The sequence below is a fragment of the Tauraco erythrolophus genome, chromosome 12 (genome assembly GCF_009769465.1).
Source record: "Tauraco erythrolophus isolate bTauEry1 chromosome 12, bTauEry1.pri, whole genome shotgun sequence".
NCBI classification, from domain to species: domain Eukaryota; kingdom Metazoa; phylum Chordata; class Aves; order Musophagiformes; family Musophagidae; genus Tauraco; species Tauraco erythrolophus.
The window spans coordinates 10,810,742-10,829,267 of NC_141476.1; the positions used below are offsets into that span (position 1 = coordinate 10,810,742).

Sequence of the window (18,526 nt, forward strand, 5' to 3'; positions counted from 1 at the left end):
AAGGAAGTCTCTTAAAAGCCACAGCTTTCAAAAACGTACTCCCCAGTAAGCCAAGATATCAGTCAACATCTGCTCACTTGAGGAAGCTGTGAACTGATAGAAGAATGTCTGTTATTCTCTTCCTATAGTGCCATAGGACTGAAGCATGAGGCCTTATACATGAGGAGATGTATTCACTCGAGTCAGAACTCATGATAATTAAATGAAACAGACATGACATTAAAATAGTGATATTATGAATGAGCTGCACCGAGGGAAATGCAAAAGTTTGAACAAAGCAGCCTATGGTCTACTGAGTTGTTAGGCTCTTTTCAAGGGGAAAATAGGTAAAAGGAGTGAGTAAGGTATAGATGCTCAGTGAAATCCAGGCTTCCCATGTCTTACACACGGCAACAGAAGTAACTAACACTAAGGTAGGACAGGAAATCAGTGACTAAACTGTGCAGGTCCATATCAACAGTGTCCACCTCAACCAGAGCAAAGGTAAGGATAGTTTTCAATCAAGCTCTGTGCCTGAAACAGTCTTTCATCTCCCTCCTCAATGCTCCACAATGTTCCCTGCTAACCTCTGCAGATCTGCCTCTCAGACAGCTTACAACAAAGGGCTCTTAAAGAAAATAATCAAAAGCAAACTAAGCTAAAAATACCACAAAGGACTGTTTGGTCTTTCGCAAAACAGATGAGGGATTCCTGCAAAACAGTCCCTAGTACGAAGCAGCCTGTCACTGCACAAAATGATTTTAATGGTTTTAACTGGCAGAGTGTGAGTAGCAGGCCTGAAGAGTTCCATTTTTAAATGAGAATATGCAATACTAGAAAATAGGACTACAACTGCAAACAGCATGGTCCCTGTTCACAGGCACAGAGCAGCAACACAAAGTGGAAGTGGAAGGTCCTAGCTGGATGCATGCTGATAATTATCCCAGAGTTTAGAGAAAGGGGAACCACCGAGATAGGCTGCTCAGCACTTCTGGAAATTTTTGCAAAAGGAAACTATCATGAAATAAAGGTATAAGGTATTTTCATCCTACCCTATCAAGGCAAAAGAAAATCAAAGAACATAGCGGAAGGTGATGTAAAGTATTTCTAACATCCTTGAGGTTATTGAAAGCTGTTTAGGGAAAGAGGAGCGAAGGTGTCAGAGCCTTTGAGAATTAAAGCACTGTTGCACTCTTTGGAAGAGTGGGATTGGAAGCCACACCGGCACAGAGACGTGCAGTGGGGAAGAGGATTAAAGAACACTGAAAAGCCTGCAACATTAGTGAGCTACCGTGGAGAAACGAAGAACAGAATTAGCTGCATATTACCAATAGTTAAGAAGTGAGAGGAGGCTGGGCTGCAGCAAGCTTTGATGTTTAATAGAGCAGGAGATTTGGCCAGCAGTGGAGTAAAGAAAGGCAGCAGCGCTGCGAAGTCTGACACTATAATGCTGCTCAAGAACACAACCACATACTCAAAAAGGAAGGTGTCCCTATTGCTACCTCTGCTGCAAATATTCCAGTTCTTCTCTTTTTAGCATTCCCAGTCTCCTGTCAGATTTACCTCAAATTGTAGTGGAGTATTGCAGCGACTAGCAGCCAGAGAAGGAATTGGTGAGAACATCATGCCATAACCATTGCGACTCTCCTCCTCTCCTGGTAGCGATGAGCAGGGTGTTGTCAGCTGTGGGCTCACTGAGCCAGGAACTGAAGGGATGGGAGGTGGAGGGGTGATGGGAGACAACGGCCTCAGCAACTTCTTAACATTCTGCTCCATCAAGTAGCGAGACTTCCATTTCTTCAGGGGACTCACCAAGTCTGAAAAACAAACTGAGCTGAGGACAAAGCTGAACCATTAACTGTAACTATGTACCAATCACACACAGTCTCCTTCCCTCTGCTCCCAGCCCAAATGGAGCCCGTGAGTCTCCAATGTGACTACGAAAGATTCACAAAAATGAAGTACCTCTGAAGTACCTCTATATCATTCCTGAGACATATCCAGATACTGATAACAGAACAATACATAATCAGGAACACACGGAGAAGGAAAGGAAATATTGCAACTAGAAGTAAGCACAAGAGGGAGCCAGGGGAAAGGAAGACAGGAAAGGATAAAAAGAGAAGAGGTGAGTGGAGGAGGGGGGGTGAGAGGACGTGTCACTGTCACGGCAATGAACAAGCCACAGGCAGCTCAGTTACTATTAGGTGAACCTAATAGTTCCCTATAGGCTACATCAATACGGCCCAAACATATTTAATTCCCACAAAGGATTAACATCTTTCCCTCAGGCCTATCCCTATTCAAAATAATATCTTTTTTTGATGCTCCATTTTAAACAAATAAACAAACAAAATTATGCAGTAAATTCTGCAGTTCAGTTGTTTGCTTCTTCAAGTCTTGCTCAGGGATGTGGATTTATTGGTTCTTGCGTTCTGTTTGTTTCCTATGTGTCTAACTTTTCAATAATCAATTCTGCGTTATTTGTGTGTTATCTAGCTTCCTGTCTGTCTTCCTTGGAAGACTGGTCCCTGACTGGGCACATCTTCACCATCTTTCTCTCTAGAAAGATTCAGACACAATATTTAACCATTCTGCTGCTTTACTCACAGATTTTAGCTTCTCCATCTTTGAGGCTTACTTAATCACTTGCTTATTACATATGTGCCTGGGAGACTTTGCTATATCTTCCTACAGTCAGCAGATACTTAGTTGTCTGTCTAACTGCATCCTGCTGAAAAGAGATGATATTGTACTCTCTTCTTCCCTCTGCTCTATTGGACAAATGATCACACGGCACCAAGGTTGATGACAAAAGAAAAAGTGGTTACCTTTTCACAGGAAAATACTGAGAAACTTTACACATGCTCACGCTAGAATAGGTCTGCAGAAATTTGAATGAATGGCAAAGTAACGTTTTCACCTGCCATAAAGCTGTGCCATCAAGCAGCAGTACACATTAAGATGTCATCCTGTGCAGCTGCCTTTGTTATTCAGCAGCTTCCCAGTTCCACCAAAGTGCCCACGCTGCCCTGATGGTGCTGAGCACTTACCTGTGTCATCTTTGCAGATGCTGGAAGAACTGCTGTTCTCGTTACTTTGGTATAGACATTGGGTTCTGTTCTCTTGTGGAGCTGGTGAGGTCTGAGTCATTCCCTCTTCCAAGGCTTGTTTGATCCAGCGCTGAAACAGAATGAGACTACATAAACGTGCAACCCCTCTGGTACTTTCTATGTACTCTTGCAGGATGTACTCAAACTCCTACACTTCTGCACAGCAGGGCAGACTGCTCAGAACACTGCTATCGCCTCCTTTGCACGCACTCAGACAGGAATCCGTTAGAACACAGCTGTTAGCACTGAGTCCAACACGTACTGTGATGGGCCTGACTTTATGCTCTTGATGAGATGTTGTTGTGGTTTAACCTGGCCGGCCACCAAACACCACCCAGCTTGCTCACCCTCCTCCACCCGCAGGGGATGGGGAAGAGAATGAAAGGGGAGAAGGGAAGGAGACTCATGGGTTGAGGTAAAAACAATTTAATAATGGAAATACAATAAAATTAAAAGTAATAATAATATATGGTAATTATTAAAATGATAATAATACATACAAACAAGTGATGCACAGTGTAACTGCTCACCACCCACTGACCAGGGCCTGTCCCATCCTGGCTAGCGAGAAGCCCGAAAAGATATCCAAAAGGAGTGAGAGTGCAAGAGAGCAAACCAAACTTCCCGGCCAACCCTCATGGGTTGTCATACTGGGCATGACATTGCATGATATGGAATACTTCATCGACCAATCTAGCCCTCAATCCTAAGGGGAGTTGCGGACCCTTTGTCCTGGCCATGCTCTCCCCCAGCCTGCTGTGCTCCTGCACACTGGGAAAACATGGGAAGCTCAAAAGTCCTTGATTTCTTAGCAACAACTATAAACATCAGCGCACTGTCAACATTCTTCTCATAACCAATCCCATACTAAATCCAAAACACAGAGCTATTCTAGCTACTAAAAAGAAATCTAACTCTGTCCCAGTCAAAACCAGGACAGATGTATTCTAGGGATCAGCAGTCTTCAGCAAAAACAGAAAGATAAGTAAAGAGCAAATTATAAATAGATAAAATGCTGATCTCTGGCAGCTAAAAGCTATTAAAAGCAATCTTAATTAAAAGAAAAGGGAGATAAGTGATGAACTATTTTAAAATCCTGAGTTTTGCAAAAAAGCTGTTTCCTGTCCAGAAGCACAAACACACTGTCCCCCCACTCCACTAAGGCGTATTAGAGCTTAACGTGGATTCTGTTCTAACAATTCCAGCAGGGAAAAGGCTGAGTTTAATCACATAACAATTCTCCCAGGACTGCGCTTGCTGTCAGAGACAAAGAGCAAACCACAAAATTTGATAAAACGCAAGCAGCAGTTTTCAGGGGGCTAAGACAAGGCGATGGTAATAAAGGCAAATCTTTTCTTCAGCTATTAATAAAAGAGATAAAAGTCACAGTGGTCTTCTGAACACGGACAATAAAGAATGTTTCACATCTCATGCAAGTGGACGTAAATGGAAGTCAGCTGCTGCACGGGGTGTGCTAGCCCTGTATCTTGATACAAACTGACTCCTGATGGCAGGCAGGAAACCTTTGCTTACTTTACTGTAAAATATAACTGACTCAATATAAGGGAAAACACCCAGGTGATTCAGTAAAATAACAGCAAACTGCTGGAAAAAACAAACTGTAATTTACATTTGTGTGGTTTACCCAAGGGATTCACTTCACCAATCTTTTCTTCTCCCAGAGAGGTTTAAAATCCTAAGTTTACCTTTCAGTATCCACAGTTCATCTGTATGTCAGCAATATGTATCCTATTAGAGGCACATATATGTCTTATGATTCTTCAAAGCTATCATGAAAATGCATCAGAAACTCGGTGGCCACAATCCTCAAAGTCAAAACTTCAATGCGAGGATGAAGAGCAAGTGACAGGATCTATTTTGATGGCCTTCACTACTGTACAGCAGACGCTTTTTCTCTGTTCAAATATAACTCACTGGATTCCACTGCGGCCATCGGGAAAAGCGAGAAGTGCCAGCCAGTCTGGAGCATTGCTACCTCAGATGTGGCATCTGATCTCAGCCAATTCACTGTACGACATGTGATTAACGTGAGCAGGTTATACAGTTCAGTTTCCTTGCGAGGTTCAGACACTGGCATGCTTCGGATGCAAACTGAGGTCATCAACTGAGGTTTTTTGGCACAGTCCTCAGTAGTTTAAGGAAGAGGCCCGCTGACAATCCAAGAAAATATGTAATCTATTTCAACGGCCTTTAGAAATCAACTTTCCCGACTGAGTAGTCAGAAGCAGACAAGACAGAAAGATCAGGTCTTGAGAGAGCAATGTCATCAAGTTCTGAACCGTTTCTAGACCTCAGCTGGCTGAAAAGGAGTTCTTCCCTGTGAGAGTTTTCTAAACCTTCCTGAACATGAGAATCAGACTTTTTTGACATCTCCAGACAGTTAGTGGTAAGAACACTGAATGCTACCAAACATTTCCCATGAAAAAGCTGGGGAACTCGTACAAAGTGGACGAAACCCTTTACTAGAACATTTACTGATTACTTACTTTCAAAAGTTGAAATCTAACAAATTACTTTCTGCAACATCTGTTCTGGACACAGAAGCTTTCAATATTTTATTAATTATTTAGATAATGGAACAGGCAGTGAAGTTTTCAGATGATTCCAACCTGGGAGAAACAAGAACATGCTAGAAGACAGTATTCAAGATTTTCCTGCTAAATTGGGAAATGGATGGGGAAAAACAGGACACAGCTCAGCACAGGCTAGAACAAAGTACCATATAAAGCCAGAAACAATCACTTCTAAAATCGCAGGCTAGAAAACTAATGGGTTGTTCTAACAAACACAGTAAATCATGAACTGAACACGAGCCTGAATCAACTTGTCAAAAGAAAACTCAGTCATCATACTGGGATGCACAAAATGGGTATGGGCTACAAGACACAGAGTAACTTTCTGCTTTGAAAATGTCCACCTGCAACACAACATCTAGGTCTGGATGCTCGGCTTCAGGGAAGATGTAGACTAAATGGAAGTCATCCATAATGAGACTAGTCCATTCCCTCTGCAGCAGTGAGAACTATCATATGACTAGAAAACAGGCAAATGTAGATTGGAAGACTTGTTCCACGACAAGAGCTGTCACTTAATTGTGAGCTTGCTGGCTAGTTGTACAGCAAATGCACCAAGCAGAGAACTTGGAATAACTCTGCCAGTTTTGCTATGGAGGCTTCTCTCTTCCCTGAGGCTCAAAGACACTGTTAAGGTTCAAAAAAGAAGCTCAAACCTTGCAGTTCTCAGCTTAAATATGTATGGGGAGATTGCCCAAGCACCTGGAAACAAACACGATTTTGTTCATACGAGTATATATGAACCATCAAGAGCTTTACCTATGACGGAAATACCCAGGAGAGATCTTAGCTTCTTTATGTAGGTGCCTGCTAGGGCATGACGACAAATTGGTTGAAGGTGAAAACAGTAAAGTCCAAAGCTTCTCTCTGGAAAAACTTCTCCAAAGGAAGGCAAAGAAACCAGGACATAGTACCTGACTTTGAAAGCTACCAAGACTGGAAGATCAGAAAGGATTCCCGTAAAATTATTCTCAGGTAATCACTTAGGAACTGGAAGAGTCTCTGAGCAAAGCTGACCAGCGATAGGCAAGATGGATTCTGATAGAAATCTGACTGAGCAAACTAACCTGAACTACTGTTTCCCTGTGGATGGGGAAACGCTAGCATTTACTGGCCACATACCATCTCTGGAGGAATGAGGTCCTCAGCTGGGTTCAATTCAGGCTTCCTGCACGGCCACAAGTATCTGTTGTAGATAGGCAGTCTACGATCCCAAACAAAGAGCTGTGAGCTTGCTCTTGTGAACAGGCAAGTTCAAAGCTTTGCTCAACAATAAAGGCTCTCCAAAGACAATGAATCCTAACTGTCTTCTTGAGGTCTTGTGCAACACTGTCCTATCCCCACAATGCCAACCATCCTCTGACTGTGAAAGTGGTAACATAAAACATTCTACAGGCAACAATTAAAACTCCTTGAGTCACATGTGCTAGATAATAAACAGCCACTACAGATTTCAAAGTGCATGTTTTGAAGAGGAGAGTCACAGAACTGTTGTTCTACCATGGTAAAAGGCAAAGATGAAGACTGAACCCTGGCTAGGAGATGGGTCAGCAGACATAGCCTGGAGACTGCATTGACACACCAGGCAAGGCCAGCTCAGCAGGAATACATGGACATAGGCTCAAAGAGGACACAACAACCTTACCAGGGTGTCAGTAAGAGCTTGATGAGTATACAGCCCCTGAAGGTGAGAGATGAGCAAACATACCTTTTTACAGGAGCTGTAAATTCCATCCATCAGAAAGGGCCTTCGACGTCTCTCAGGGTTGAAAGGTGAACCAAAACGAATGTAGTGTTTAGGTGTGGTACAAATTAGAGGGGAGTGGATGAGACCTGGCAACATATTTAGGGTAGTTGCCAAAACTGTTGGGTCTGTGGTAATGCGCAGAGGGCATTCAATGGGGCACTCTTGCTTTTCTGCCTTGTCATTCAGCCATTCGGTAACAAGATACTGAAGGAGAAAATACACATGTCAATGAAACCAGCACAGGTGAAGAGAAAAGGCAAGATAGCACAAAGGAGTATGGGGAAGCAACGCTCAGGACAGTCCACATTCTAAAACTTCCCTCCTCCTCCAGAGGAAGGAACACACCGCGTCAAAAAATTCTCATCTGTTGCAGGCACAACAACAGGCAATCCAGTTTTACAGAAGTAGCTCAATTCTATGCTTCGTTAATCTTATTAGAAGGTTCTCTCAAAACTTGATCACCTTGTTCAAAACTAGTTTCTAGCTGCAAGCCTAAATGTATTAATGGTTAATTTATGCCCAGTATGTGGCAGCTGCCTGCTAGCTTCTGCAATTTTTCCTCCTTCCCCTTACAGGTTTCTCCCAGCTTGTACATTATAGTCTGCAGTCACATTCCCTCTTGATCTTCAGTTCTAAGCTGAAAGCTAACCTCTTCTACTTTCTTCTAAGCAAATAGCCCCCTAGTCTGCCACTCCACTCCATCCCAAAAAGATACCGCCGATGATTCCCACATCAAACGCAGTTCAATGCCATTCTAAATTTAAATTCCAACTAATCTTTACTACATAATGGCTCCACTTTTCTTTCTTTGTTCTCTTGCTGATATACACAAGAGAACTTTGGTTTTACTATCCTTCACAGGATGTAATACTCTGGCTATCTCAAGGTGGTTTTGTTGTTTTTTTAAGCAAGTTTCACTACACCTCTATGCTGCTTGATTTAAAATAACTTTCTTGGTTGACACTCGTCGTCTTCCTCTTAAGACACTGGGGATACGCAGAAAACTTGAGATCATATGCATCCAACCTTTTCTAATCAACATTTCTTTTGGGCCCAAAAGCTACTGCTCTCGTTCAGACTATCAGCATCTAGTTCTCAAATGCCAGCTACCCCATCAGAGTTGTGACCAACCACCTTTGCAAACTGCCACCAAAAGCTTTTGCTAGCTTACTGTGCATAGATCCAAACACATCAGCTCTCCCCATCTTTCTATTAGTACCTTGTTCCCATGCAGAAACAACACAAACAGCTTGTTGTCCTCATGGCCTTTGCCAGCCATCTCCCAAGCCTTTCATCACCCTCCACACTAGTACTGAAAGGTCTGCTTTTTGCTTCCCTAATCCAGGGCTCAGCCTCCATCACTCGATTCCTTATGCTGCCAAGCTCCTCCAACCCTTCTCTCCCAGGGTCCCTCAAGCTGGAAGCAGTTTCTTCCCCACGTACACAAAGCTGTATAATTTGCCTCTTTCTAGACTCTTTGGTGTACCCAAAAGTGAGACCCTTCCTGTTGCACCTGTACCACTCTGTTGGTATCAAAGGTCTATGCAGACTTGCTGTAAAGATCAACTAATTTCTTTTTCTGATTTTTGCGTGTACAAGGCTGAGCAGCCAGATTCTGAACCATGATGAGGGCTTCTAGCCACTACAGAACAAATAATACAGTAAATATAAAGTCACATAATTCAAACCATTTTGAAGAATTGTTTCCCCTGAGCCACCTTCTTCCCAAAGGCCAGACAAAACCTCTTTTTCCCCACTCGTTTTGAGTATTCGATCATATTTACCTTTTTAGTTTTGGGGTACTTCACTGCAGCTCGATTAGACTGAGATCCTGCAGCCAGGATAGCAGTTGGGTCAGATCCCGTCAACTGTCTGCCTTCTCCTGGACCTTCTACATTGCTGACATCTGTTGTGGTTACCAAGCTGGCAGCGCTGCCTTCCTCTGGGACAGCCTGTGCGAGTTCAGCTTGCTGGGAACTGGCTTGTTTCTGCCTTCTCAGTCTTTGTGCTGAACTGGTCCGGTATCGAGAGAAGCGACTTTTTGGTCGGGGCCTGGAGGGTTTTGCTGGAGTTGGCTTAGTAACTGTTTTTTCGGGGACAGCATCCTACAATACAAAGTGTCATCAGCCCAAGCACCTCTAAGAGTACTCCTTTTCTCTGCACGCAGGATCAAGGATTGAGATTTATTTATTGACACTACCTGACTCATATAATCTGGTTGGACTCTGTTTGTATTGGCCCCTAAGAGGGCTTTGGGGACCCTTCTAAAACACTGGCACATTACTGTATTGTCTGCTGTGTTCTCAAAGGGATCAGCAAAACATTGGTCTTAAGGAAGAAAGTAGCAATATGAACCTTGCCACTTGTCTCAAGGTAACTGCTCTTACTCCTGATTTGAGCTGACATGTATCATTCCAGGCAAGTATCTAGGCCCTGCCATATAATGAGAACACATGCACCCAAAATAGACCGGGCCAAAAAACACAAAGAAAAAGCAAAAGAATTCCTCAATCACTGCAGTTACGCATCCAACTTAAGCTCACACCAGTACAGAAGGGGTCCACTTGATGAAGGAGTTAGGCTTGTTCAGTGTGGAGAAGACTTAGAGGGACTTAACAACAGTCTTCCTACATCCAGACTGAAGCCAGCAAGAAGATTCAGCGGTTCTGGTGCAAATGAACCAAATGAGAGCTTCAGACCAGATACAAGGCAGAAATTTTTCACCATGAGAACAGTCATGAATTGGAAGAGGTTTCCCAAAGGGGCTGTGCAATCTCCATCCTTGGAGGAATTCAAGACAAGACTGAGGAAAACCCTGGCCAACTCAGAGCTCACCCGACCTGACGCAGAACGCATTAGAGACTCTATGAACCTCCTCCCAGCCTGAACGATCTTGTGATCAGATATGCTGCACCTGAGCTTGGTACAAGCTATTAAACAGTCCTATCTTCAGCTTACCACTACTTGTGAAGACCGTCGTGTGTTCACCCCAGTACTGCTGTTACTGTTAGAAACATTTGGCGTAGCAGCGCTTAGTGCTGAACTTCCATCTTCAGTTTCAGGAGTCTCTGTTTTTATTTCCTCCAACTCAGGAGCTTCAGAATTGATGTTGATTTCAGCATCAGTGCTGTTACGGTCTGATGGTTGCTCTCGTCTCCTCTTTCTCTTTTCCAAGTTTTCGAACATGTGCATGATGGCTTCTACCTTCCTGTCTTCCCGAGTCTACAACACAAGAATAAATTTATGTCAACACTGCAAATTATAAGGAGGAGGAGGCAAGAGCAGATATGGGATACAGCACAGGAAGGAGAACAACAGCCAAATAGCAACGACGAGCCAGAAAGGGGACAGGGAGAAGCAGTTCTTTTCAGATATTTGCATTTTTCAACATGGCAAATTGCCCAGAATAACAACAACATAATCATGTGTTCATAGAGTAACTAGAAGAACTAGACTTTGTTCTTAAATAGGACCACTTAGATACTACCAAGTTATGTTTATAAAATAGCCACAAGGAAATGTGTAATTCTGAAGAACTAAAAACTGTAAAAAAGAACAAATAAAGTGAAGAAATTACTTCAAAACAAATAGAGCTACTCGCTAATTACCAAACATTAGAAACAAACAAAAGCCAGAGGCAACAGAAGTAAGTGAATCAGTAATTTGCAGCAAGTATAACACATCACACAAACTGACTAAAATGATCCAGATTCATTCCTTCCCTGATGTCAGGGGATCACTCAGTTTAAAAATAAAAGTGCTTTTGTCTAAGCAGCTTACAGAGTGGATAAGAAAACAGAACATGAGATAGCAAGGCAAAACAAAGGTATTTACTAGGTAAACAGAAAGGATTGGAAAACTTATCACCTAGCCGTGTCAGAAATAATTAGTAATTATGCACATAAAAGACCCACTACAGTAACGCTGCAGCGACTGGCAAAATCCAGGCTGAATTAAGTGAATTTTAAGTGGGGTCAAGTGCCTTCTGAGATTTGCCATGGAGGAGAAAAGTATCTTGAACCACACAGCAGTACTCAATCACAGCTGCCTGGCCCTTACAGTTTTCTGTTCAAAATTACTCAATGCGCACAAAAAAATAGAGACTGGGAAAACTACAGATACAGGTATTTACCTGCTGCCAAGTATAGAAAACTGAATCTCATTAAAGGAGATTAACTGGTGCGACGTACAGGAACAGGGCTTACAGGCTCATGGGAAACTAACACTTCACTTAGTCTTCTTGCACTATAACTGTCCCAGAAAGAGAACAGCTTCCCTGCATTAAAATGAAATCTTCCCTTCAAGCTTAAGGCCAGTCTGTCGGATGACTGCTCTTATTCAAATTTTAATAGAAACTGACTGCTTTATCTTGCCTGTTCTAAAAAAATCCGTGAGATAATGCAAGGATCTCTCTGCTGGATGGTGGCTCTGCAATTTGCTGCACTATCTTAACATTTAAAGCATGCTCAGGAAATTTACACACGGAAGATTCATATCTCTGATAAGTGAAAGACAGGTGATTAAGGTATTTGGTGAACAAAGAAAGAACAGGGAACTCCTAGCTCCAGTATGTTTGTCAGCTGGTAGAAGGATGGGAGCACTTTTTCTTTTTTCTTCCTTGGGTTTTTGGTTGGTTGGTTGTTTTGTTTATTTGATTTGGGTTTTGTTTCCCACCTTTTTAAAAAAAAAAAAAAAAAAAAGAATTAAGTAGAGCCAGAACAGCTCCATTCACATGCATAAGACATTCTAACCCAGGGAGCAATCCTAGGTGTCATAAGCAGCACAATAAAAAAAACAACCAACCAAACAGCTTTACTCAGTACAGACTGAGACAGGATTGTGTTATCAAAAGATACAAGTGCATTACAAAATATTTTGATCAAGAAGACTAATTAAGAGAATAATGATTGGGAGCACGAAGGGATTTCCTAATAAAGAACATAGCAGATTTTGTTGACTTGTGCCAATAGTTCTGTTGGTAGTCTACCCCTCATTAATTTTTGCCACTGGATCCTAATCTTTTCCGATATGGCAACATGTTTATGAACCCTTACAGGGAACAGATAGATGTTAACAAACCTAATCCAGTAAAAAGGGGCCAAGATTTAGCAAAAATCAGGTTTTAGTTCATTATATGATATAGTTGAGGACGCCCCTGCTCATTGCAGGACAGGTCGGACTAGGTGAGGCTGGACTAGGTGACCTTTAAAGGTCCTTTCCAACCTAAACTATTCTATGATTCTATATTGGTCCATAAATTCTTATACTGGCAATAAGGAAGGACAGCAGCAATATAAAAAGGGTGCAATTACCTTTTTTGAATCTGGTGATTGTCTTGCTAACGGTATGTTTTAGACCACAGAATAGCCCTGAAAGTAACAGTTAAACCTTTCAATCAGGAAACAAATCTGTTGTACACCTTCTAATCTGCAGTACCCTAACATAAATCCTGTGATGTGGAGTCAATCTGGGTGGTTTTTGTTTTGTTTTTTAAATACATTACTGAAGACCACTGACAGTTGGAATTTGCATTGAAACAAGTGAAATAACCAACTGGACCTGCTGGTCACTGCATGAAGCAAGTCCTAAGGGAGACAATACTCAGATTGAGAAAGGTACTTGCCCGTCGGCTGTGGACTAAGGCTCCCTGTTCATCTACAGGCTCCTCTTTCTCCCCTTCTTGTTTCTCCTCCTTCTCTGCCACCTGAAAGAGAAGTCCAGACTTAGTATGTCCAACAAAATCTGGTACTGTTTTAAAGTTATCAAGATTCCTATGGTAATCTAAGGCACTAAAGGTTTAAAAAAAGGCCTCTTGCAGTTTCTGTTCTGAAGATCCCAGTGCTGTATTGGATCAGATTCCACATTTCTGAATGATTAAAATATATATAACAAAGTGTCAAGGGTTTTACCTCATTGTCACTGACTGCTGCAGGTGCCTCAGGAACTTCCTCTGTTTGTTGACTGCTGTTCTCATCTGATGCAATGCCCTGCTGTTCCATTTCTAGCTCCTTTCGACGGGCTTTTCGCCGGCGTGTTTCTGCCCCAATCAGTGTGCCTAAAACAGGTGGAGGTAGGTGTTCTGCAGCATTTGGGCTACGTTTCTGCACAGGGCAATTCCGGTTCCCCTTGTGACACGCACAGTCCACTTTATAGTTGCTGCTCCAAAACACAAACATAATTGGTGTCACTCTTCATTTCTCAACCCTTGTACAGAGACATTCAATGCATCTCTTACTAAACATCTCACCACGTGCCAAAGCAAGGACAGCAGGCTACCTTATGGCCTCTATTGGAGAATATGCCAGCAGAACTGGACAGAATAGCCGGAAAATGCAATTCAGTAGAAAACGGAGCAAAATGTAGAATGCGAGGAAAGGGCTGGAGGAAGATGTCCAGTCCAGGAGGGCAGTGGAGAGCTCCTGGGCGAGGTGAAGGACTCACCAGATGTTGTACTCATAGTCAAAGGCGATGGTAACCTCTGTGTCCTTGGCAATGGTGGCAACAGCATAGATGCACAGGTGGATCATTCCGTCAGCAATCACATGACGAACCTTGTTAAACAAAGTAAAGAGAAACTAACATCTCCACAAGTTGCACTTCTTGCTTTCAAGAGGGAAGCCTCCTTCTGCAAAGTAGCTCTTGTCTATTCCATGAATAATTATCCTAAATTCTCCACAGGGAAAAGCCTGCTTCACTGCTCTTGTCTCATCCTGTGCTTTTACACTTGCACTTACTACCACCTGCTTATCCTAACTAATATTCTGCAGCAAAACGAAAGCCATAAAAAAAACCCTTCTTCCTTCTGAAGAAAAAACTCATGTTCCCAAACTTTCATCTTCGAAGCATCCTCCATCAAACAAGCAGGAGATGCAGAGAATTTAACCCATTTACTGCACTTTAAATTTGAATATTCATAAAAAGGGAATGCACTAAGCCTGTGTAAAACATGTATTTGCAATTACAGTCACGGTGAATAGAGAATTTACCTCTGCATTTGGAGTGCAGGAACGCCTGATGAACCTGGCATCATTACCAAAGGTGCGGGCATCAACACACATTTCAACGCCATTGAACTTGGAGTAGAACAGCACAAAGGGATATGGCCTGGAGAAGTAACAGAACGTTTCAATCCCAAAATACCCATTTACCACAGCACTTATAACAGGTATCCCTCATTTCACTGGAAGCAGCGCTTCCATCAGCGCTGTTGCTCTGGACACTTACACATTTCCATCATTACAGTTTAACAGATCTACTTCAGAGGGTTTTGGTCCATAAGCAGAGCATCAGGCTGAAGTTGTATGTTTGATTTCACATTTCTATGGATGGCACAGCTGACAAAAGCCCTGTAAGTATGCATTATCTCATAGAGACACTAGTCTCTCCGTGCCATGATGCTCTCGTACTAATCACTTCATAGTACTCTTACTTTTTGAAGAAATGCCCATTGACCTCGAATTGCTGTCGTAACATAACCTTCCCTCGATACTCAATTATAAGGGTATCTAGTGCCAAGTCTCTTGCTGCCCTCAGGATCTTCCGGTGCTTCTGAACCCGAGTCACCCTTCCCAGTTGCAGCTGTAACAAAAAACAGAGCAAAATATGAGAATTTAAATGAAACACCTCTAACTCATGAAGAATGTTTTGCCTACATGAAAAGAAAAATTACTCTAGTAGAAAAGCACAGAAACTCTGCCAGGTGAATATATTGTTTATTCTGTAACAGTTTAGTAATGACCAATGACTTTCATAATATTTATCAAAAGCAAACAGTATTTATTCCTTTCCTTCAACAGTAAGTCTCACAAATCTATTAGACCAAGTATTTCAGTCTTGCAGCTAGGAGGCATAACCAGACCTGTCAGTTGCTGCTAACAGGGAACTGCTCTGCAATTATGGCCACTTTCACAGCCAGAATAACTCAAATCTTCCCTAAATTGTGGGTTGTCACACATTCAGAGGAAAAAAACACAAACTCTTCCTTCTGCAGAGGATGGTAAATTCTAGCTAACAAGCCAAAGACTTAAGCTGGCAATTTCTATATCCATCCAGAAACTTCTCTTCATTTGCCTGCTCAACTAGTACTGTGGATTTTTTTTTTTTTTAAAGATGAAGAAATAATTTTTTAACTAAGGAGTGACAGTTAGCTGAATCTTCTTTATGTTAAAGTCTACAGCTCTATTACAATGGATTTTCACAACAACACGTTTCGACAGTATGAAACCACAACATTCTTTAAGCACAGACATTCAAAGACGACACATTTTATGGAATAATGGAGGGGATATTATAAGCACGAGGGCATAGGAAAGACTTCTTCCATAAAAACAAAATACGTTTCTTGCTTAACAGGCTGAACCTCTCCAAGTAAAAATTATGTGAAGATGGTTGGCTGCCTCACCACAAGAGCTATGCCTGCTCTTTCCTAAGCATGCTATTCAGTGTGCATAAGGACCTGGGGTTTTGATACTTTTCCGGAGTGAATCGAGGCATAAGTGTTCCTACTTCAGTAATAATGACAGTCATCTATCTAAATTGGAAGTGAAACACAGGATTTTATTAAAAGCAAGCTCCCAACTTTTCCTGATAAAACTCTCTTGTTAGAAACAGCTACTGCTCCGTCTGCTCAAACGGATGAAAAAAAAAATCACATTAGCTTAAGAAGGGGCTCAGTCTGGACAACGACAGAACGCATGATGTTCTAACCATGTGAAAATAAAGTTAAGACCTTAAGGCAGCACTCAGCACTGGGAACCAAACGAAACTCTCCATACTGACCATATGAATGTATTGAACCAGATTTTTTTTTTTTTTTTTTTTTTAGCAATCTTGTATGTGCTCTGAATTAAACCTCTTTGGGAAGAAGATGATTTTCTTTGTTTTAATATGACATTATACTGCAGATCTTGGCTCAGGCAGTAAAGGAAGATCTATTTGTTGACTTCTCTCACTTGGGTCCAGGATTAAAGATAGCTTTATTAAAATATTCATTTGAAGCCCATGCAGATGGGAGTAATGGTCTTGCTAATCCAGACCTCCTCTTAGAGATACATCCAGCGCTACATTTATCATGCCTATGGGATAGATCTCTTTTTCGTGTCACTGTATCTGCCGGCAATTGAAAAAAATTGCACGTATTTATTGGAGACTGAAAAGCCTTACAGGATGTCGTTCATCTCTTCGTATCTTGGATCCTGATAAGAGTTCACAGAGGATTCCCCAACTACTGAACTGGCATAAAAGGAACATGTTATTTCTACACTAAAAAGCCACATTGCTGGCCCTTATTTCTGATCGATAAACCCATGACATGAGTGAACTGTAGGATAAGACTGTTTACATTGCTGAGAGTAGCGGCTAAATTATTTTACAAACATTGGATACATTGTGAACTATCCAACTGTGGTAATGGAGAATAAATAAATGGGACTAGATTCGTTAGTGTGTGACAGAAGGAGATACGGAGAAAGTATCTGAAGTTAGTAGATAAATCAGGACTAACATAAGCGCATCTCCAGTTGAATAATTTTGTTTCTTTACCGACACTTGTTTGCTATTATAATCAGTTTCTTACCTACACTGGCCCTATACAGGAGTGTTGGACCAGATGACCTTCACTGGTTCCTCCCAACTTAGATTACTCTACTGCTCTAACAAATTCTCTTTAGTATCTTTCAGAGATATGAGTTAATGTCTGGTAGCCTTCACTCTCACCTTTGGCCCATGACTGACTTGTATGACTGTTTGCCTGATGTCAGAAAACAGCTTGGGGAACACAGGTGAGATAAGGCGGGGTGGGGAGGAGAAGAGAGCCCATGAAGGAAAGAGAAGCCTCTGCATCTGTAAACTTAACAATTATCTGAGTTTGGTAAAACAGGAACGATCTCATAGCTTTTCTGATAAGACCCTAGCTCAGCTTGTTTTCATTCTCTGAATTTAGAAATATGAAGAGGATTAGCTGCCATGCTTTCATGCGTGAAAAGAACAAATGATCTTATTCATGTCACAGGCTAGGGATTGCTGACTGTTAATCAGACAAAACTGTTCTGGTATGTTTGCAGAGCAACATCTGTATAATACTCAGTGGCTTTATTTTATAAAGGCCCTTTCGCTCTTCACTTCAGAATGTGAAATCAATCAGGGCTTCGAGCTCAAGTCAGCAATTATCAGAGGCAACAAAGGGTTGCCAACTGACCCTGGCTTTGGTTTGGCAACAGCAGGCAGAAAAGTGATTCACAGCTTTCAGTTTGTCAAGCATCTGGCAGTAGCCAGCACTAAGATGATTTTATTCATGACACTGAATAGCTTCATATTTTCCCAAGTTTCCCTCTGCGTCATTAGGACAGTTGAGACTTGGTTTATCCAAAACATTCCACTGATCAATATCCCGTACCTTGCATGTATAACTCTTAACCCGTCTTCCCTACTCCTTCTGGCTTAGGGAAGCTTTTAGGTCAAACTTTCTTTTTTTTTTTTTAAAAAAGTATACATTTGCATAATTTGTTTACCCAAGCTAAACAACTCTCTCAACTGTGAGAGTATGCAGGGCATATAAAATGTTTTATTTTTATTCTTTTCTCCTCTCTCCAGAGTCTTCATGGACAAATAGAGCAGTTACGATAGACATCCTCTACACACAGCTGCTGTCTGTATATTTACGCAACCTCCCTAATTTTTTTCCTAGCTCAAAGTACCTATTTCCTTATCTCCCAGAAAAGCTATTTTTATGTCCAGTAACGGTATTTGGTTAAAAGACAACTGATGCAAACCGAGAAGCCTTCTCAGTTTGTCTAATAAAGATGAGACAAATGAGCAGAACAGAAATACAAAGCACAGCATGAGAGACCACGCATCCCACACCTGCGCGGGCTATCCTCCTCACAACACTCCACAGCCATCTGCTGAGCAGAGAAAACAAGGACATAAGGGCTGACAAGCAGCAGCCGAGGACAGCCACTTGGCCTTTCATCAGTATCCAAGAGGAACTACAAAGCCACCAAGTCTCTTCATTCTTTCGCAGCATGCGCCAGGATAGGTACCTACCTACAGCTTGTTTAGAGTAACTGCAGCTCTCTATGAAGTTTTGCAACTTT

The 18,526-nt window shown here is 41.9% G+C and overlaps 1 protein-coding gene across 7 annotated transcripts in view; it reads right to left on the reverse strand.

Moving 5' to 3' along the window:
- SETD5 (SET domain containing 5) overlaps positions 1 to 18,526 on the reverse strand; it is a 42,634-nt gene that overhangs the window by 13,667 nt on the left and 10,441 nt on the right. For 6 of the 7 annotated variants that reach the window (XM_086618793.1, XM_086618791.1, XM_086618792.1 and 3 more), the window contains 10 exons: positions 14,863 to 15,011; positions 14,420 to 14,537; positions 13,875 to 13,984; positions 13,343 to 13,589; positions 13,057 to 13,137; positions 10,392 to 10,655; positions 9,218 to 9,538; positions 7,395 to 7,637; positions 3,033 to 3,162; positions 1,543 to 1,796 (listed from right to left, as the gene is read on the reverse strand). In XM_086618793.1, the coding sequence (XP_086474919.1) occupies positions 1,543 to 1,796; positions 3,033 to 3,162; positions 7,395 to 7,637; positions 9,218 to 9,538; positions 10,392 to 10,655; positions 13,057 to 13,137; positions 13,343 to 13,589; positions 13,875 to 13,984; positions 14,420 to 14,537; positions 14,863 to 15,011 (1,917 nt within the window). Of the gene's footprint in view, positions 1 to 1,542; positions 1,797 to 3,032; positions 3,163 to 7,394; positions 7,638 to 9,217; positions 9,539 to 10,391; positions 10,656 to 13,056; positions 13,138 to 13,342; positions 13,593 to 13,874; positions 13,985 to 14,419; positions 14,538 to 14,862; positions 15,012 to 18,526 lie in introns of all 7 variants that reach the window. The other variant, XM_086618787.1, reaches the window with a different exon arrangement.